Raw genomic sequence first — 20,807 nt, forward strand, 5'->3', positions numbered from 1 at the left:
TTCTTGTAAGAAAAAGGAACATTTTATTAGGGCAAAATTGTATTTTGACATGGAAAAACTGTATTACAATGAATACACATAAATTCTTAAACATGTCCTGAGGCAATCCCATGTAATCAGAACCCCTGTTACTTCTCTGCACACGTTACAGACATTGACTTATGGTGCCCCCTAGTGGACAATACAGTGAATCAATCTATTCAGGATATGAAGTTGGAGGCTTTTCAGTTACACTCATTTTGTGTGAAACAGTCTTATTACATGGCCTCTATTCTGAGCACGGAAAAAGTAAATTATGGGTTGCAAACAGACCGGATGGATTACAGTATGAAAACAAGGGAGAGAGTGTGAAAAAGGGAAAACATAACAATACGTCTCTGCACCAATAACTAGATGACCAGACTGAAAGCAAAACACTGCAGCCTAGGCTAAATCAAAACTTTAAAGTGCATGCAAGCGTCATAGCAGAGGTTTCAAATAGGCATATGCTGTCCAAAATAGCTTGAATGTGAGGAACTGTATTCATCCCTACCACTAGAGGGTGTTGTCCACCTTCGACATGTTTACATACATTTCTGCCTTCAGGTTGCATTTCCTGCATTGATAACAACTTGCATCAGACACAAATTAACACAAACAAAGCTGTACTTATGCAAATATATCCTAAAGACATACCTTTGGTCTTCCTTCAAATTCAGGAGTTTGAACTTAATTATTTAGGCAAGAGTATAAAACATTTAGAAAAAGAAGACAAAATATACTATGCTCATTCTCGATTAAACCATTTCAGAATATGGAAAATCCCTGAGAAAGAACCTGATGTTCATAAAAATTATTCTCTTTTTTTCACACAGAAATACATTTGTTGCATTTCACCATCCGAGCACATTGTTTTGGAAGGCATTGTTGCACACCACTGATGGTCACTGAGAGCAAAATACATATATATTTTAAAAAAAAGTTGTGAGACCTATACATGAAACATATACCTTCATTTTTGCGCTCCGAGTTGTATTGGAAATATTGATCGCTGTGTTTGCTGCACACTGCTCACATGGGAACACTGTTGTGGGGCCCAGTAGTCCCTCGTCCCTCCCTCAGCGGCATCAACCCCTCACAGGGCTCATTACCCCGTCATCCACGCAACACACCTTTGAAAAAATACCACTGAAAAGCCCGTGTCTGTCGTCAAGAGCTTGCAGAATAACTGCTGTGGTGTAAGCCTGCCCGTATCGCTACCAGCCCCATTAACCCAACCCACTGTGTAGACAGATAATGTGTGGCTGCTGTGGGGAGGTAGCTGGGTTTACCTGCCCACTGTTATCTCTGCCACCCGCCATTGCTCTCTATCTGCCTCAGGGGAGGGTCCCCTTTCTCCTCCGAGAGGCTCCTGGCCACGAGGTGTGGCGACGGGTAGGTGCCACCATCCCTGCCCATGGCGGAGTGGCCCTCGTGGGGAGGGTGGCTGCCGATTGGAGAACAGGGCCCCATGTGGTGTGGCGTGGGTGTGGTCGGAGAGCTGATGTGCTCGGGGGAGGCGCGCTCCGACTTGATGCTGAGGTTGAGCGAGGAGGTCGAGGGAGACGGGGGTGTGGAGGTTTGGGAGTACCCTCCCACGGATATGCTGGAGGAGTGGGCAAAGAGGGCAGAGAGAGGGCATCAATTACCATCCTAAACCATGGAGACGACTGCTAAAGCATAGTGTGTGAAAGGACAATTAAAATGAATTATGATAAAAATACATATCATTAAATCTACCATATTTAGCACTGAACAGTAATGTGGGTGGGTTACCCTTGCTACTGGAAAATAACCCTTGCTACTGGAAAATAGGGTAGTAAACTGGATTATGATGACAACACAAAATATTCTTGGGATAAAACAGTTTTGCTCTTTCCGAGGTAGGTTTGTATCAAAATCTAATGGTTAAACTACTAAACGGAGAATGTACGAAGACAAAGAAAATGGCACAAATACAAACTTCAGGTCCACTGTCAAATTCATCAGAAGAGCTCCACACATATAACTATGAAATATGCAAATCTAGCTAATATTTCATCTCTAACATCATCAGTAGAAATATGAATAATACTTGAGAGCTATTTTCAGTTGTCAAGAAATTAACAAATCCACCTTCACAATTAGCGACTGAACTTCTCTCAATTGTTAAATAAGGTCCTTTGAGATCCTTTTTAAAAAGACTGACAAATAACTAATTTGAACCCATTTGAAACCACAGGTACAAAGTAAAGATAAGAGAATTCGGCTTGAAGAAAAACAACAAAATATCAACTCGTCCACATGTTGCTTGAACACTCTGCCTACCGACCTTTTCAAATTTGTTTTTCAAGATGTAGCCTATTTGAAATGGTAGATACAGTATATCATTGCAGTCTGCCACATTTCCCAAGTCTCTGCAGCTGTTGTTAAAACCCATCTCCGACCTACCATTTTTACCATATTTAATCAGCTAATTGCCCTCTTAACAAATAAATGGTTGGTTTGATTACTTTTGATTACAGTCAGCTTTCCATGTGTCAACCACAGCAGGTTTTAAAGGTTTGAAATGCCTCGATGCAGAAGCATTTACTGGGGCCTGGGCTGCCTACAGAGACCTTTTTTACAGTGTACTCACAGAATAGGCAGCTAGTGGTCGTAAGGAGATGATTGCTGAATGTCACAACAAATGTTATTAAAATCTCTGACTGCACCAGAGAAAATCAGCTTGTTACTGCCTCCAAAACATTGCCAAACTAAGAGGTATTAAGTCAAAACATTCAGAAAAATGCATTCATGCTTTTCTCTCCAGCAGGGGTGATTACGGTAATGGGATTGTTCTAAGAAGACCATCTAACAGCTTCAAATGATAAGAAAAAGCAACAGCTAGAGTTCTTACAAACATGAAAAAAATCGGCCACATTACTCCAATACTTAAATCCCTGCACTGGCCTCCAGCAAATTACAGAACAGACTTTAAAGCACAGCTGCATGTTTGCAAACTACCTGACATGTTTCAGCACTACACAATTTCCAGACCTCTCCAATCACAAATCTGCTGTCAGATCTAAGCATGGTAAAGTAAAGCAGCATTAGCTGTTATGTGATTCAGATGACATCAAACACATGGTGTTGCAAATAAACTTGTCTTACCTTGCCTTGCCTATGATGTCTTAAAGAAAATAATTTAGGCCACAAGACATAGTCTGGGAGTCTGTCTTACCCTTGGCTAATATGAGGCAGGTGAGATTCGTGCTGTTGCATCTGCTGCCAGGGGCCCATGGATCCACGCTCCCTACCCGCAGAGTGAGGGAAACCTGGGCGCGTGTACTCTAGAACGGACAAAGACAGTCTTGTTTGACTTTATTTAACACTTACACTAACATTTATTCAGTTCTTCATGTTATTACCCTCACTATACCTTTAGACATTTATGCATGTGTTTTTTTTTTTTATCCAGAGCAAGTGACTATCAGTAGTCACTATCAACATGCCAAGGACCCTGCACCTACACAATCTATTATCAGACACACTCATTAATTAATTGAATATACATTCACAAGAATGGAAACTGATGAGACATCAACCCGAAATCAACCATCCAGAGAGCTACATAAGAAGAACAGGGACATTTAAGAGTCTCCTCTAGCAGAGTTTTTGCCGGGTATGCGAGTGATGACGATTGGAGAGTAGTGGCTCACCAGAGGGTCCATATCCTGCAAGGCCGTGACCAAGCAGCCCTGCCTTCCCCATGGATACCATGTGATTGCCAGGCTGCATGCTGTGATAGACCACTCTCTGGAGGGGTGAGAAGATCTGTGTATTACTTCATAACATCACCCCACCAGCGACAATGAACACCAGTAACTTCTAACAGAATTTTTGCAAGTAATATTAGTAGTAAAGTATAGTATTTTCTACATTACTGGCTACAGTCATTTCAATGTAGTAACTTCAGATCATGATGTAACATGATCATTAATAATGAACATTTAGAAAAACACCTCCACCTGATCACACAGTAGTTTCTGTAACAAAGAAGAAAGTCCTCGTGTGTGAGTAGAGGACGTTTCTGATATAGCGTGTGTTATAGAGATAGCCACTGTAGAGGCTCTGAGGTAGTTGCACCAGTTTTGTGTGTGTGTGTGTGTCTTTGCGTGCAAGTGTGTGAATGGTATCATCACCGCACTTCTAATTTGGTGTATTAGAAGCACTGGCTGGAGTGGTCGTCAAGACAATTATATCAACAGGCAGCGCTGCTGCTGCTGGTGGTGGAGGCATGTAGAAAACGCGCTCCTCTCTGCGTGTCTCACATTGGTCAGGTTGGAGCGCGCGCCGGGCGGGGCCTCCATGCGTCGACTGTCCCCGCCGAGGTTCAGCGGCGGCGACGACTTCATCTCCAGGGCCCTGCTCATGTTGCCATGGGAGAACATCGAGTAGCCAATGCCTTCAGAGAAGCACACATGGGAAGTGAAAAACAAGATGTGGCCGAAATTCTGTTTCACTCACTCCCTCATTCACTCGCTAGCTCTCTGCCGTGCACTCTCGCTTATTTAAAAGAGAAGTGTTTTTTAACTGATCCGTTGAAGCAGTATCTGTTCACCACAGCTGGCTTTAGAGATGCCTCAGATAAGATTGATTCTTATTGCACTTTAATGTGTAGCATGGGCAATTGCTGGTGCATATGATGATTGTAAAGCTACGATTACAGGATGCATTCAATATTATTTTTTTATTCATTTAGCAGAAAATAGAACATATTTTGAAAGAAACAAAATATGTACATTTTTATACTTTTCCTTTGTCTGTTCTTTGTTTTGTTTTGTTTTTTGTCTAGACTGAAAGGCTTTTTGTAACATGGATGCGCCGTATGCTTAAAACGTTTTAAGCAGCAGCCTTGCCAGAGTAACCACACGATGCGCTAAATTGAATATTGCGCTGGGATTCCCATGCAAGACGACTTATATAGCCGCGTGATGCGAAGTGTGAGGCGGTGGAGTTGTCCAGCAGGTGTGATGTTTAGCGCAGAAACCACAAATCAGCCTTGGCTGGCTGTTTCACACCGCGCAGCCGAGCTGTGGAGGAGTGGCGGGGGCCCTGTTTCACACACTGAGACTTCCTGTGAGTGAGCAGCCAACTGAGCAGGCTCAGGCCATTGCACGCTGGCTTTTCTATTAGTATAGTTCAAAGAACAGCGCCGGTGGTCAGTCGTTACATTTGTATGATGTTTAGCTGTGTTGCACAAAGGCTGGTTTTTTATCTGTGGCTAACTGTAAGCTCAGTAGTATGTGTGGGTGCAAGGATTTCTTACGTATGCAACAATGTAGTATTCAGTTTTGCGTACAATGGCACATGCTACACAACTGCACGCTGCAATAATCAAACATATCATTATTCTTTTAGATCTACAAATAAAGTATACAAGCAGGAAGAAAATAGTTGTCTCTACAATATGCCAAGGAATTCAAGAGCGTGGTGAAGCAATGGTAACGTCAATGACTGACAATCGGTTGACAATCGGTAGGAGTCTGTGTCACTTTGGATAAAGCCAACTGCTTCATGTCAGTCCACTCTATGGGTATATGGGTCCTTGAAAAGAGAAGATCCCGATGGCCTCTCACCTGAGTGTGGTGTGATGAAACCCGGGTGGGTCGCTGGACCAGCAGGGCTGGTGGTGCCGGATCTGTGGCCGAGAGGCTTGAAGGCGGGAGGCCGGTGGGCCCCTAAGCCTGAGTTGGAGACGTTGGGGTACCCATTCTCACAGCCGGAGTTCATCAGCGCCTGGGCCTCGGCTGGGAGGAGGGCGGGGGCCTGTGCAGGCAGAAATTCTGGTCAAAAAAAGCCACTGAAGCACATCAAGAAAAAAACTAAAAATGGTACAGGTTTAAACAGCAAATTCATTAGGCACCAGACAATACATAAAAATGTGACTGACAATAAAACACAACATCTGATAAAAACAGTTGACAACCATATAACTACAGCATCGACATTCAGAGACTCAAATATCAGCATTTCCACATCAATTTCAGCTATTTCAATGGGATTGTTCTGTTTAGGCATGAAATCCATGACCCTTGTTGCAGCCCCAACTGTGCAAAAAAAGGGTTCTTGGGGTGCTATATTGAACCATGCAGGCTTTAAAGAACCCTTAGGGGGTTCCTTTGATGAACTCTTCAAAATGGTTTAAAGAACCATTTAGGGGTGCAAGACATGAAGCATGCGATAGAACCATTTTCTTTTCCACATAGCACCTTTTAAAAAAAAAAAAGACTGTGCCCTCTGCGTCTGTAAGCGGCACTCACGTAGAAGCGCTGGCGTGCCACTGAGAGGTCCATGCCCTCGCTGAGCTGGTACTTCTCCCCGCCCACCTGCATGCTCTCGTCGTGCTCCAGCTCGGCTCCGTCCAGTCCGAGGCCTTTCCTGCGCAGCGTCTGCAGCAGCACAGAGACAAGATCTAAATATTCTCCACCAAATCCATATTCACGTGGAATAGCATCTGAAATAGGCAGAACTCAGAACGACGTGCTTAAGAAAAATGCATAGTGCCTTAAAAAAAAAAAAAGGTGAGTCTTATTATTAGGATGCACCCAGTAGTCAAAGTAATAAGCTTTATTACAGTCAGAGTCAGACTGAGCCTCCCACCAGGACACAGTTGTTTGCTGCATGGCCTTGGTTATCCGACATATCTATCTATCTATAGTATATCTATTTTGTGCATAGAACCACATACACCACATACTCCTACAGACAGAGCCCAGAACATTGACGTGTCTGTTTGACAAGACACCTTGTCAAGCCACAAACAATTTACAAACCACAAACGTATGTCACAGGTGGTCCCACTGACTGTGTATGTACAGTACATACAGTATGCAAATGGTGAGGTTTGGTCAATGGAGAGGTTCAGATCATTTTAATAACTGTGCATTTACAATAAAATAAAAAAATAAAATAAATAAAAATCCCGAGGCACACAATGAAAGGGACAAACGGTCTGTGGCGTTGTACCTCCAAGATGTCTGTGTTGGTCCTGCTCTCATGAGGCTCACTGTACTCAGTGTATTTGAGGAGGACCTTGTCCATGTCGGTGCTGGCGTACTGGAACAGGCGGTTCGTGCTATTGAAGATGATGAGGGCGATCTCACAGTCGCACAGCACGCTCAGCTCGTACGCCTTTTTCATCAAACCAAACTTGCGTTTGGTGAACGTCACCTAAGAAACCACATCAACTTGTACTTAGAACACTGAGGCAAAGTTGAGACAGTGCTGAGATGGACTGATAAGCATACTGCCTGCATGCAGTTATACTGGCAAAGGAGGAACAGTGAATTAAGAGTTTGTTTAAACAATTTAATTCAGTTTGCTTTTGGGTGCTATGCGATTCATAATTCCCAGAAAAGAAACAAATACATAAATGGTGGTTTGATTTTTGTACATATCCATGTTTCTATGATTAATAATAGGAAAAATGTTTACTCACTTAAGGGATACATTATTTTAAGCTAGTGATCTTTCTTATACAAATTCAATTGTACTTAAAAGGCAAACAATGTGGTGTGACAAAAAAATTACATATGTTAAATAGTTAAATGTATCAATTACCTGTCGGTTTCGTTGATCCATAATACGTGAGATCTGTATTTTCTTTCTCCCCATTGCTTTGTTTTTCTGAATATATGCTACCTGTGTAAATACAGTTTAAACTTTAATGCATTTTTCATCAAATTAGACATGGCTGACATTGATACATCTTCTACTTAAAACGTGTGACAATTGAATTGCATGAATTGATGCATTTTATATATTTTTCTAACTGTGGATCCATCTACTGTGTAAAATTTGTTTTTATGTTGTCTTTGGATGCCTGATCACCCCACTCCCCAGGCCTATAATAGAGGGGTATGTATTTTTAACCTGAAGAGGCTGTTGAGTTCTTTTGTTAGTCCTTGCTCCGGCTAACACCCACTCAGTCTCCGCTATCCCAGGCCTAATTTTCTTTCCCGGAAGTTATAGTTAAAAATATGCCATCTCCATTTAAAGGTAGAATACTGTAAGCAATGTTGTGACAACCGTGTAGAAAAAAAAGAAAAGAACATGTTCCAAATACACCCCCTTTTCTCTCATGAGCTGAATGTACACAAACAATTGAGCAGAAGGGGCAATTTTCTCCAGTGCAGTGTGACACCATACAGTTCACACAGACAACTAGGATAATATGTAGCTACATGTATATGATTTATAACTGAGCTATAAATTAAACCATCCTGTCTGACAATTGCAATTCCGTCAATCTAATATCATCTATATTGCTGACAGTGATATTTTAATGTATTGATACGATTAATATAATTCAATTTGGTCTAGACTTTCCACTGAATATTTGAGTCCGTTTTTTTTTCCAATCGAACAAACATTACTGCAGTATAAGGTGCCTAAAGAGAATTACAACTAGTGTCTGAGGTATCATGACTTTTTAATAGAATAACACACTGTTAACACCAAAAGCAAACTCTGTGTCCTGGGTGACTGCTCTGCTGATGTGAGACCCAAGAGGATTGTTTCACCACTACTATTTCTCTTATACTGGACATGTATGACCTCTGCTATAAATAGGATCAAACCCGCATGGCGAGCGGATATGGTGCCTGTGTTCCCACGACCCCAGAAGTGCCCGCCACAGCCAAGGCCGTCTTGGCACAGAGAGTCAGGAGACTGCGAGGAATCCACCTCTTTTGACTAGTATTGCCTTATAAAGTATATTCTGATCTGGGCTTTAGCTGCGTCACTGTTCAGGTGATGGCATCAGTGTGAGACAGATGCTGACAAGCCAAATAATGTGCAAATTAACTCTGGTGGACACGAGGTTTACCTGCAGGACAGACTAATGACCAGTCTGACCACCCCAAGCCCCAACGCACGTGCACACACACACAGGCACACACAACACCACTACCTCCACCACTTTAACAAAGCCTGTTATATAGGCACTACGTTTTTTGCTCACTTCAACTTTTTGACTCGACAAAAAAAGTCCATTTCAAAATTATTTGCATGTAGAGCAAAAGCATTCAGGCTTCTGATGACCTAATAGTTTCAGGTGAAAAACGTGTAGCGGAGACATTTCACAGGCAACGTGGTACGTAGTGAACAATTGAGGAAATGGTGGAACTTCTAAAAAGCAGATGCAGCATTTGCTATTATTACACAAAACACTATAAACAAGCATTTGACATTTTTCAAAGATAAATGAATGTGCTAAACCAGCACTTCATGCTGCCAACTATATCCTACAGTAGGATATTTAGGGAACTGAAGATAGCTCGTACACGCCTGCATCACGCAATACTGTCAGCGCTGCATGTCTCCCTTTTGACTCGGCATGTGCCACAGCTCTTGTCCCTTAGAGAGACAGTGACTTCCTCTGATGCCCTCCCCGAGGCCAGGCCGGTGGAAAAGAGTACACAAACAAAGCGGGCCAGCCCACTCTCCCTAACACACAGGCAAGCACTCTCCTGGGAGCAGAGGAGTCTTAATTGCCCAGGGCCAGGCAGGGACGGCTCTGACAACAAACAGTTTCATCATACAATCTAAGGTGTTACCATAAGCTGAAGAAACAATACAACTGAAGAAAAAAATGTTATGCCGTGTGATATTAGGATTGCATCTTGTAGTATGTAGGTGGTGTTTGTGTACCCACTTTTAACTTATAGTAGGCAGTCTGTACTTTTAAACTATTGCACCAATGTGTGGAGATTTTGATATAATAGTAGATTTGAGTCTTGGCGTGTAAATCTGGCTCTCATTAACTCCACATCACCAAAAAATGTACAAACATATTTCTTTGCTCGCATAACTTCAGCACAGATTACTGTCTTGAGGACAAAATTGTAACAACTCACTGGATTAGCCTTTGATTGCACTATTTAAGATTAAACACTGTGGGATATACAGAAGGCAATATTTTTCATTGTAAAATATAACTCAATCGTCAATGATAGGGAAATATTTTCTTATTAATTACTGAGGCATTCTCACAAGAGATACTTCGTAATGCTGCATCGACATGGGAAACCAGGTTTCAGAAGATTGACTAAAATAGAAAGCAGGGTGTTGTTATTTGCATACTAATGTCCACAACCTCAAAACTGAGTCAAAGTTGCCGAAGATATCACAGAAAGACTTCAGTATTTCACTGAACACTTTACCAAAAAGGCTTAAAGCAAGACGCTGAGATCCAACTTGTGAACTAAATGAACGCGTTGTGTATGTAGACATGCCTAAGGGTTGTCATAAGATGATTACATATTAGAATTTCAGGATTATTAATAACTTGAGCTGGATGTTTTGACAGCTGACAACAGGTAATAACAGATATAATCTATGATGAAAAAAAAACCATGTTCAATTGTTCTCAAAAAACTAAAAGAAATTGATATAGTAAGTGTGAGCTGTATGGTTAAAAACATATTTTGTCTGGCGAAATCATTATCCAACAGCGTGAATGAAGAAAGTGATACTAATAGTTATTCTGATATAGCTGGGTTGAGGAACAGGTTGAGGAACCATTATTGCTCTTCTTAAGTTCACTGTATTATTACTATTATCATTAGAGGGCTTGATGAAGTGCTGCATGGCGAAGCCAACATATTTCTTTGCTTGCATAACAGCAACAAAGATTATTTCACTGCCTTGAGGACAACATTTTAACAACTCATTGGATAAATTAGCCTTTGATTTTACTATCTAAGATATCCTGTGGCACATACAGCAGGCTATATTCAATAATAGTAATAGAACTGGGTTGAGGAAATGCTTTTGAGTGGATCTAAATGTTATAGCCAAAAATGTAATTCTCTACACCACATAACTCAGTTAATTGCAGAGAGGAGGTGTATTTTTTTTCATGGTCTGACGCTGAATCCTAACATTCTCTGTATAATGTATAAAACATTATCTGCTTGGCTATTCATACAAGTACAATACAAATACCTTCTTATTGAGAACTGTCACCACCAGGTAGCCTACACATCATAATTATACATACTGTAGCATATCAACTTAATGCCATGCAGTGTTAAATGACAAATGCTGTAATATTTGATAGCCTTACTTGTTCATGACACTAATGTTCCCACATAACAGCAATTATGTGGCCACCTTGGCAAGATTCTGGTAGCTGGGGGAAACTATCCAGAATTGAAACCATAAATGATATTATATTTACAGATCTCCATGCGTCTCCATGTTCCACCACTTCTGACTACTTCATTTTGCTAGCTCACCTGTCACTGGTCGCCTATCTCCAACCAGCTGTAGTCTAAAAATAGCCCACACCCATCGCTTTGACTCTTAAAGCTTCTCCGTCAAAACTGTCCATGAACCAGGCTTTTATCTTTACGTGAAGAATTTGAAAATGTTACCTGAAGATTTGTTCAGAGTTAGCTGGTTTGGGGTTGTCTCTTCGATCTGATACTGAAGCTTGACTTGGTGTTCATTCTCCAGATGCGCATACTGTACCATCCGTCTATTTGTAAATGAAAAAAGAAACGCCCACACTGCTGTGCCATTGGTTTAGCGCTCTATACGGGATCTGTTTCGTTATGGCCATTGGTTTCACTCTACCACGGAGGCCACTTTCTTTGGTGACATTGGGTTTGCGCTCATACTACAGGAGGCCGCTTTCTTAGCCTATTTTGAACAAGCGCCTCATAAACGTGTTTGCCAGTGAATGAAGGCTGTCTAAAACTTAAAATAGCTTTTCGTCAGGAGTCAGTGACTAGGCCTATGTGACATGCATATCTTTGACGCTATTGTTAGATTTGGTATTTTTGTCAGTTTTGTCGTTTGCCATCTTCAAACGAAAGTGAACAATTGCGCCCTGAGGATCTAAATATGGCTAGTGTATGAGATGAACCCTCAAACATATTGCTTTGACATTAGACGTTGTTTTTTTGTTGTTGTTGTAATATATAGCCTACATTTTTTTTATTTCTTTATTTTTAAAGATGTGTTTGTCGAATTCTTGAAGATGTTGGTTACAATTATGAGGTGTGACCCTGAGACAAGCGCAAATAGTTGCTGTCAGGAAGGCTAATGGAACCTTATATAAGTTCATGGCACGTTAACATCTGACTTGTCACCAACATATTTCTTCTGAAGATATTATCTCTCTCATGAATTTACTTTGCAGCCACATTTCAGAGTGAGGGGTAGCTGGCAGAAGTGGCTTTATTTAGTTTGTGGCAGTAGTTTCTGAGAGTTATGATGCCCCGTGTTTGATAGTGAAAGAGTTCAATGTCTTCACTCACTAAATGGTAAACGACACTCTGAGAGACTGAAGAATGGACCATTTACTCGGCAATACATGACCTAACGTGTGGAGTGCCGCTGTCTTCATGGGTTGTTTGTGATTAATTTATTTTTAGGGGAGCTATATCCATCTCAACTCGCTCTTAGTTTAGCATTCAGTTTCTATGAGGACTGAGGTCACTCCGTCATTGAAAATATTGGAGCTGTGTGTTCAAATTTGTTTTCGGAGATTAAACGGTCAAATCTGTGCTGCATCTCTAAACACCTGCAGATATGGCTGATGTGAGGTAACATGGGGTGCATGTGGGTGATAAAGAGGGAATATTTGCAAAATGAGATATTCACAACTGCACCATATGCTCAATGATCAGATATTAAGTCCATAACAAAACAGTAGCTAATATGACATAATGTCTATTTCTTTGCAACATTCCAGTCTATTTGCATTAGTGAACTATTCTATTCAAAGACACACATTTTAACACAAGATGCACATTTTATTGCCTCTTTAGACTTGACCTTTCTTGACCTTTCCATGTTTCAGTTAGAGATGCATTGGTCAGAATGTAGCTGTTATTGTTTTTGAAACATGAAAGTTAACAGGATATTTTGGATGCACTCAGATAATCCTTCAATAAATGATGCATGTTCTGATCACAGGCCACACTAAGTAGCTTTATTCAAAATACTAGAGTTAGCACCACTATTCATCATCAATCATTTGTGAAAGTGTGCAAAGTATACAGAAAAACCCCGAATTTGTGACATTGTTGGGACCTTTCATCAAGGCAATACCTCTGCACCTTTAAAAATTAGGAATTCAATCAGGTGTATGGTCAGCATTTTCAGGGCATGTCATCTAAGAGAGGTCAAAGCCGTGCATATACTAATTGTTATATTTAGAAGCAATAACTCACACATTTATTTAGGAAACATTATTCTGTTCTGTTTTAAGGACCTGCTGCGTGTCTGTCAACACATCTAAACATGTCATCCCAATCTGCTATTCCCATTGCATGCAAACCATAATTACTCTCCTCAGTAGATGTGTCCACATTAACTAATTTACACACAGTAGCGAGGTTAGACTCTAGGGCCCTCCTGCTGCAAGTCATCTGATGTAAGAATCGGCAACCTCCTATCAGGCAGCTGAAATTCCCTGACCAATAAAACATGTCTGTCCTCAGCAGTTTCCATGATGGGGTATCCATGTCTAGTCACTAAAATAAAAAATGAAAATTTGGGGACATGAGCGATAGGAAGAAAAAGATGAAAACCTTGTGGCCCGGGGCTATTTTTCCATTGCTCATATGGTTGTAGGCCTACGACATTCCCACCTCACAAAAGTATCCTGGATGAGCCACTTCTCCAAGCCTGGCAAGTTCTGTGGTGCATCCAACAGCAGATAGTTTCAGTTGAGGGGGAAAAAAAATGAATGAACGACCTACTGAACTTTCAAGACCCTACATGTGAGTCCTGAGGCAACATTATAATTTTGTATCTTGACTTAACAACAGCGATGGATGACAGAGACACGTGCAACTTGGTCTTTTACTGTTTTGCACATAAGAGGAGATTTTTATTTGTCTTTGTTGTTGAGGGAACTTATGGAAAGTGTTCACAGACAAGTTTTGTGTTTTCCTGAAACTTCTCACTTCTGCTTTTGACAACATCAGTGGCGTCTACCTTTTGAGCATGTGGTGAGCTTGTCAGATTCAGAAATAGCCTCCATGGTTAGTGTGCATATGTTAGAACAATTCTTCGTTGTATATACTTTTTTTAGCACCAAGCTTATCTTGTTCAGAGCAGCATCTAGCTGGCCTTGTGCTCCTTACCACCAACCCTGAGTTGCAACCCCGCCACCCCCACCTCCCCCGACCTGTTCTCCGAAAAGCAACTTCACCATAACTGAATTTTTTTCTTTTCCAATGAGCACTATACCCCGTTCACCAAAGAGGTTAGACAAAAAGACAATGACTAACAAATTTAAACCATTTGCAAAACATTAGGGATTTGTTCATATTAGTATACTTATAATAAAACAGAAAGGGAAAGTATGTATTTCTTCACACTATTTAATTTGCACACTTGCTAAGCCCTGATATATGGTGCAGATTGGACTCGAAGGTGTTTTTTCCCTTCTGCCCATCTTTCCCTTAAGGAACTGGGCTAGCATGCAATAGCCAGAAAAAGTTGTGGGTTCGATTCCTGGCTGCCATCTTTGCTTCCTTGAGCAAGACACTTTACCCTGAGTTGCTAAGGGAAGGCCCTTGTAATAATTTACGCATGTTAGTTACTGTGAATAAACAAGTAAAATATGTATGCTTGTATGCATGTCTTTATTCAAATGTCTCAAAGAAGAACTTCCTACAAAAGCATATCTAAATAGTTTGTGCTTGCCACACATCTCTGTTTAGAACCCATTTGCTATCTTGTGGAAGGTATCTAATAGAGGTACAAAGATGTTTGTGGGATGGGCACTGGCTATCCAGAGAGCTTTACAAATTATCAACACATAAAGGCCTCAAGACTAGAAGTCCAAGTAAGAATAAAGTCATTAGGGTTGACCATGGGAATAATTTAAATGATTTGTTATGCTGCAGTCATCCTACCCTTGCTTGGTGTGACATTCAGCCTACATCAACTGAAGCACTACACTGTATAGCCTGTGTGAACTTTCATCTGGGCATTCTGTGCATTTGCACAGCTTAAACAGTTCCACAATATGCACGCAAGTCGTCCTGTCAAAAAGCACAGAGTCAGGGTTCACTTATGTCCCAATGAAAAGAAAGAAAGAAACCAACACACCAGCCAAACTACATAGGCCTAGGATAGGCTACATCACTGCATGGTCTGGGTTAATGAACATGGATTTCAGATTAGTAAAGCCCCCTTTCAAGAATTGCTTTTCAAATCATATTATATTCCCTCTAGTATAACTAAATGTTTTTTTTTCAAGGGCCTACATTAGGTTACACAGCCTAAATGAATGTAATGAGCGGATTGCTCAGCAATGTGAGGGTGCAGGCTCTTGGAGTGTGTCACCATAGCAACCATTGAAAAGTTAATTGGATTCAGAGAAGAGAATGAAAGCACATGCCTCACCACCCCGAATTCCCAGAGCCTCCATGTTTTTAACCCATCTAATAATAATGGCAAACATGCATCCAACATTGCTTTGGTTTTGGACAAGTTGCGGTAATCCATTTATCAACACTTTCATGACGCATAGCTAAAAGTTATCACAACAACCCATACTTTTCGCAAGCAAAATTCTAACTTAAAGAAAACTATTTGCAAACTTATAACATTTATATTGACCACTTAGGCCTGACCAATCTATTAAAAACAAATAGAGATAGTCTGTCTTAATTATTGAAAAAGCTAGTTGTGCATGCGCCTGTGGATAGGCTATTTTGTTGCAGAGTTGCTCAAAATCTAAAGAATTATGAAAGGGGTTACAGATTGTCTATGTCTAACTATCTTGTCATAACTTTTAACATCTTACTTGGGAGCTAGACCTCTCTGGGACGAGTCGTCGCATTGTGTCGGAGAATCCGAGTGAAAAGTCCATTGTTGCACCAGCGAAGTTTTTAATCTGGGGATTTTAAGAACATCACATGCTCAGTCTGAGAACTGGCCGGACCTCTACAACGTACAAATGCACATTCCAAGCTTGTTTCTCCTCTATTTAGGTGTTTTCTTTCGTTCAAAAAAATGGAAATCTATTAACCTACGAAAATAGGCTACTGAAGGAAACCAAGCGCAGCAACTCCTCAGCGGGCACCTGCGGCACCATTTTGAGGAGTTTTCCGCTGGAGGGACCAACTTTGCATTTTTCGGGCGAAGGCGAATTACTTCAGCATCTCGGAGGATTTATTGCACCTTAAAATGACGTACACGTATAGTCAACGATCTTTAATGGTGCTTGCTCTATTAGGGGTCCTGTCTGCCGTTATGGCTTTACTATCAGTCTTCTTGATTTTCCAACTTCAGTTACAACAAACGGGTGTCAAGGAATCTACGTCGCCTGTCGTTCCTGTTGAAATTGCAGTTGTTCTCTTGCCGGTTTCAACAGTTCTTACTGCTTTGTCTTTGACACTAAACCTAACTTCTGTGGTTGTATGCCTCCTGCATAGCTATTTCACCGCTGAGATTTGCAGAGGGGAAGAAGACACGGAGAGGTAGTCTAACATTTGTTTACTAACATGATGCGCAGTGACTGTAGCACTCAGTTCAGGGAAACAATGTTTTGATATCTTTATTCAACACCTTACTAAAGTCAAAATATTACTCCGTGAAGGGGCATGAAGTAGCCTAACCTAGTGGGTGACCCCAAAATGTCAATGCTACCCCTCATTCAAACTGAATAGCCTATACAATTCTCATTTATCATACCATTCGTAACCCAACGACCTTCCCCGCATTTAACGCAGCACGCTTGTGGGTGTTTGCATACAATTTGAGTAGGCTAAAATTGTATGTACTGTAATGGTCAGTTGCATGACAATAATCTGATGCATGTGGCTTAAAAAGAACTGTAAATGTAATTTGCACAACCTTTTCTGCCTCTGTAGGGCGGACTGGTTTCTGTTGGACAGTCGTGCTGTGCGGCATGTGGCCATAGGTTTATTCTGCCTCGGCGTGTCCGTCTATCTAGCAGGTAAGTGAAACACATTGTTTGTTCATATATAAATGTGTGCTTTGGTCAATTTGGTCACCATCATAATCTGCGAATAGCTGTGGGACTGAGACTTTTTTCAAACCCTGAATCTGAAAGAAAGAATTAAACTGATGTGAAGATGTTAGCCTATCACAAAAGCAGTTTTAATCATCAACAAACAAATTCCACATTCATAACAAGCATTAAATCAATATTATGATAGATCACAAAAAATAATTAAGGACAAAGGATAAAGTTAAGCTCGTTGAGACATTTCTGTGCGTCAGTCAGCACCTGCAGGCTAAGGTCTGGTCAAATTCCTTGAGAGCACTATGCTCGACTGAGAACAATTCTGTCTTTTATAGACATCCCTAAACAGACATGCTAATGGCATGCCTGGCAGAGTGTCAGGGTTTCCCCTTGTGGGGAGGACCTGTTTGAGGGCTCCTGATCTGCCGATGTAGTGGCAGCACCCTCACAAGATTAAGGGACAGGGAGCCTTTCACAACCCCCAAACCTCCTCCGTGCAGAATGAGAAGGCCGCCGTTTTACATTCCCGGGCCATGTTTCTCCCCCACTTCTTTAGACGCTGCAGACTCCACCACCCTCTTCCTACAAAAGAGTTAACACAACAAGAACAGCGCAAATCAGTGTCTCTGCCTTGCCAAGGGTGTCCGAGGTTAAGCAACTCAATTGTGTGACGGTGTGTGTATTCTTTGTTTTGCAGCCATGTCCATTTATATGCTGCTGGTGTTTGAGAACGAGACAGGCATCGCCAGCGTGTGTGTGCTGTCATCGGGAATACTCGTGCTGCTGATCATAGTGGCTCACTCCCTGGCACGAGCGGCCCGCACCGCCCGACAGTACCACAGCGAGCACCCCCACGCCATGTACCAGAACGAGCCCGAGAGCAGCCCCGGTGCCCACCCTCCTGAGCTGGGCCACGTAGACAAAGTCAGGACCCAGCGCAGCCAGTCCATCCTGCAGCGCCAGCTGTCCTACCCTCCCTGCCCTAACGTCAAACAGAAGCAGCAGTATGCTCCGTCCAGCGGGGTGCCCAGCCACGCCAGCGAGAAAGAGAGCTACAGCGGCAGTGGGGGAGCAGCGCCACGCATGCACCGGACCCTGTCGGCAGAGTCCGGACTGCTCCAGTCGCCGTCCAAGCCCTGGAATGGGATCAACAGTGAGATGAGGACTGTGTTGGCACGGAAGTCAGGTGCTATAAGCAAAGACTCCACTCTGGTATGATCAACAACGACCAAGTGGTCAGCCCAACCAGGGCCAGCCTGTATCCACAGATCTGTAGTTCCATCTGCCAGCAACACATCACATGAAGATGGTCACTTCATGAATGCTGTATAATGTATCATATGCTTTGCGCTGTCTGTCTTACTTAAGGAAAGTATCAGGAGGTTATTACCTCAACACTTAAGGTTACACACCACTGAAAATGCTAAATGGGTAATGTGGATTCCCCATGCATCACTTCTCTAACTGTTGACCGCTGAACCAGAAAAATGCTTTCATTTGATATTTTTGTATCGTTATATTAACTTATTAGTTCCCTGTCAGTTATGTCATTTTTTTTTTTCATACTGACTGAAATAATTTCCAATAAATAGAATTTGTTTAACAGTCTATTTGGAAATGGCTTTGTTTATAAAATAATTACATTTATTAGATAATTAGAATTAGATAATTTGATTGTTAACTAGAGAAGCTCTCTGAGAGCGCAGACCTCCGCCAAGCGAAAACATAACTGGTTCCTGGATCCAGACAGCAGAGTTATCTTGCAAACAAACAAAGACAGACAAACAAATAAACAAACAAACAAACCCTGATAAAAACATAACCTGGCAGAGGTAACTGCTAGGCCTAAAGGAAGCATTTAACCTTAAATGGATTGAAACTGTTATCAAAGTGTATCTGACCCTTTGGTCTAGTAGATATAAACAGCACTGAGCTCTGAAATAAAACATATGTCCAAATCACACACAATCACACGCAGACCAACTAAACTTGTATTTGTGTCACCACTTGATGAAGATCTATTAGATCTGAGATATGTGGCCAGTGATAAAACTGGCAAACTACAAAATCAGTTGACAAGCTCACTCTCTCAGCCTACTAAGCAGCCTGCAACAATGGCAAGTAATACTTGCAATGTCTTTCCTCTATTTTCACTTGAAAAATCTCTGGAAAAAAAAAGAATTTGCTTAGCAGTGTAACCCCACCTTACTGTTGAACAGTGTATATTATGGACATGCAAGGGAAAGGGGGAAAATTGGTCTTACTGTTTGTCAACCAATTATGTTTTCAGACTTACACTGAACCTTGGGAAATACTATATTGGTTTTGTCTAGGGCTGGATATGTATGGAAAGAGACTTAAATAGGTCTTAAACTGATGGCAAATAGGACTCCAGTTTTTGCATTAAGACATACTGTTCAATATGTCTTCAGAGGAGTAGTAAAGTTTCTCACTGTGGTGAGCTCATTATGATTAAGGGACACTAACCTTGGACACAGTTTCCCACTGGTCAGTGATCAGGAGGCAGAGGATGGGGAAGGGTCAAGGGGATGAGGAGTGGGGCTTACATCACTAATGTGTCATCACACACACATGAAAACAAACAAAGACATGACAACAAATGAAATAGAATGAACTAAAGAGGGGTGGAAATCAGGAAAGTAGTGAAACTGGTAGTGATATCTGGTAAAAAATGCTGACATATAATAAATGAAAGATAATGGAATGAACAGAGGAACAGACAAAAAACATATGTTTTTTCAGTTACTGTTTACAAGGGGTGATGTGCATTCTGTCTGAGTGAGAAATTATGTGAATTATGACCTCTACCTGCGGCCTTGGGTATTGTTTATCTGGTCTTTCATAGAGATGGTCTGACGAAGCAATCCCTCTATGCTTTTGAAGTAGAGACTGCTGTTTGTCATGCTTTTTACGGCACTATGGAGAAAAAAAAGAGAATTTAAGGCCTACAAAAATACACTCTAAACAACAAGTTTTTTTTGGTGACTCCTTTGTTTAATCCTCCATATATTACCTGCATGCATACTCTACTGTATAGATGGCCCCTTGACTTTGCTCTTCCCAGCTTTGCATATCCGACTGTGAGTGGAAAACAATAAAAGACATCGTAGAGCTTCATCAATTTAGAATGTAGGCTATGTTAATGCCAAACAGCAAGGCAGGAAATGCAATGGGAATCCCCTTGTGTAAAATATATCCTGGTCAGAATAAACAGCTCTGTCGATATCCAGAATGAGGAGAGGCATGAAGAGTGAATGAAAATGGAAAAGACGACATGAACTCACTTTGTGTTGCACTAGCTCTGGCAGTGACCTCCTGACATGCTCCTGCAATCTGTACAGCGCCACAGACGGTTCATTGGCCAAAACGTACATGCTCTCTGTGAATTTATCTGTCACTGGAATAGATAACAATTACATTTTAGTTGGGTGACTTGCTGTAAAATATATCCTAGCCTACATAGCAGCTGCAATTGGTAAGTTAATGTAGCCCTACAGCCAGCTGACTGCTAACGTTAGCCTTAAGGTTGGGTAGTGGTCAAAAGACAGATTATTAGCAGCGTCCGCAGATATAACATGACAGTTGTTTGTAATGGTTAATTCATTCACCTCTTTTAACTTTGAGCTGCATTTCTTGGTCATCCATTTCGACAACTTAGACGTCCCTGGCTTCTTGGTAGCAATGTCGGTCTGTTTTGTTTTCTTTCTGCCCTTGAAAATGGGTCCGTTCACCCGCGAAGGCTCTGAATGCATAGTTCCTAGGTGTAAATGTTTTAGCCTACCAC

At 41.5% G+C, this 20,807-nt stretch overlaps 3 protein-coding genes across 4 annotated transcripts; 1 reads left to right on the forward strand and 2 right to left on the reverse strand.

The window, feature by feature from the left end:
- mef2b (myocyte enhancer factor 2b) lies at positions 1-16,974 on the reverse strand. Of its 2 annotated transcripts, XM_062555585.1 has the most exons (10): positions 16,870-16,974; positions 15,818-15,907; positions 7,603-7,683; positions 7,009-7,212; positions 6,303-6,431; positions 5,619-5,808; positions 4,311-4,444; positions 3,699-3,795; positions 3,221-3,329; positions 1-1,624 (listed from the first exon to the last, which is right to left on the reverse strand). In XM_062555585.1, exons 1-10 carry the CDS (start codon positions 16,924-16,926, stop codon positions 1,321-1,323), a joined length of 1,395 nt encoding a protein of 464 aa, XP_062411569.1. In that variant the 5' UTR covers positions 16,927-16,974; the 3' UTR covers positions 1-1,320. The 2 variants fall into 2 exon arrangements, with proteins under 2 accessions (XP_062411569.1, XP_062411570.1); XM_062555586.1 differs by lacking the exons at positions 15,818-15,907; positions 16,870-16,974 and adding an exon at positions 11,421-11,523.
- Positions 15,899-18,607, forward strand: tmem221 (transmembrane protein 221). The gene is made up of 3 exons (XM_062555587.1): positions 15,899-16,493; positions 16,887-16,972; positions 17,700-18,607. Exons 1-3 carry the CDS (start codon positions 16,201-16,203, stop codon positions 18,218-18,220), a joined length of 900 nt encoding a protein of 299 aa, XP_062411571.1. The 5' UTR covers positions 15,899-16,200; the 3' UTR covers positions 18,221-18,607.
- borcs8 (BLOC-1 related complex subunit 8) lies at positions 17,121-20,789 on the reverse strand. The gene is made up of 5 exons (XM_062555590.1): positions 20,632-20,789; positions 20,308-20,420; positions 20,037-20,101; positions 19,832-19,939; positions 17,121-17,584 (listed from the first exon to the last, which is right to left on the reverse strand). Exons 1-5 carry the CDS (start codon positions 20,666-20,668, stop codon positions 17,521-17,523), a joined length of 387 nt encoding a protein of 128 aa, XP_062411574.1. The 5' UTR covers positions 20,669-20,789; the 3' UTR covers positions 17,121-17,520.
- Positions 20,790-20,807: the final 18 nt, after the last annotated feature.

Source organism: Sardina pilchardus, chromosome 15 (assembly GCF_963854185.1).
Source record: "Sardina pilchardus chromosome 15, fSarPil1.1, whole genome shotgun sequence".
Taxonomy (NCBI): Eukaryota; Metazoa; Chordata; class Actinopteri; order Clupeiformes; family Clupeidae; genus Sardina; species Sardina pilchardus.

What these genes read in the sequence shown, in the direction of transcription:
- tmem221 (XM_062555587.1), top strand. Translation starts at nt 16,201, where the DNA reads ATGACGTACACGTATAGTCAACGATCTTTAATGGTGCTTGCTCTATTA. An exon ending in GGGGAAGAAGACACGGAGAG is followed by an intron (nt 16,494 to 16,886) that starts GTAGTCTAACAT and finishes CTGCCTCTGTAG; the next exon opens with GGCGGACTGGTTTCTGTTGG. An exon ending in CGTGTCCGTCTATCTAGCAG is followed by an intron (nt 16,973 to 17,699) that starts GTAAGTGAAACA and finishes TTTGTTTTGCAG; the next exon opens with CCATGTCCATTTATATGCTG.
- borcs8 (XM_062555590.1), bottom strand. Translation starts at nt 20,668, where the DNA reads ATGGATGACCAAGAAATGCAGCTCAAAGTTAAAAGAG. An exon ending in GCAGCTCAAAGTTAAAAGAG is followed by an intron (nt 20,421 to 20,631) that starts GTGAATGAATTA and finishes TATCTATTCCAG; the next exon opens with TGACAGATAAATTCACAGAG. An exon ending in AACAATACCCAAGGCCGCAG is followed by an intron (nt 17,585 to 19,831) that starts GTAGAGGTCATA and finishes ACTCTTTTGTAG; the next exon opens with GAAGAGGGTGGTGGAGTCTG.
- mef2b (XM_062555585.1), bottom strand. Translation starts at nt 16,926, where the DNA reads ATGCCGCACAGCACGACTGTCCAACAGAAACCAGTCCGCCCTACAGAG. An exon ending in CAGAGAGGTCTAGCTCCCAA is followed by an intron (nt 7,684 to 15,817) that starts GTAAGATGTTAA and finishes GTATTTACACAG; the next exon opens with GTAGCATATATTCAGAAAAA. An exon ending in TGGATCAACGAAACCGACAG is followed by an intron (nt 7,213 to 7,602) that starts GTAATTGATACA and finishes GTGGTTTCTTAG; the next exon opens with GTGACGTTCACCAAACGCAA.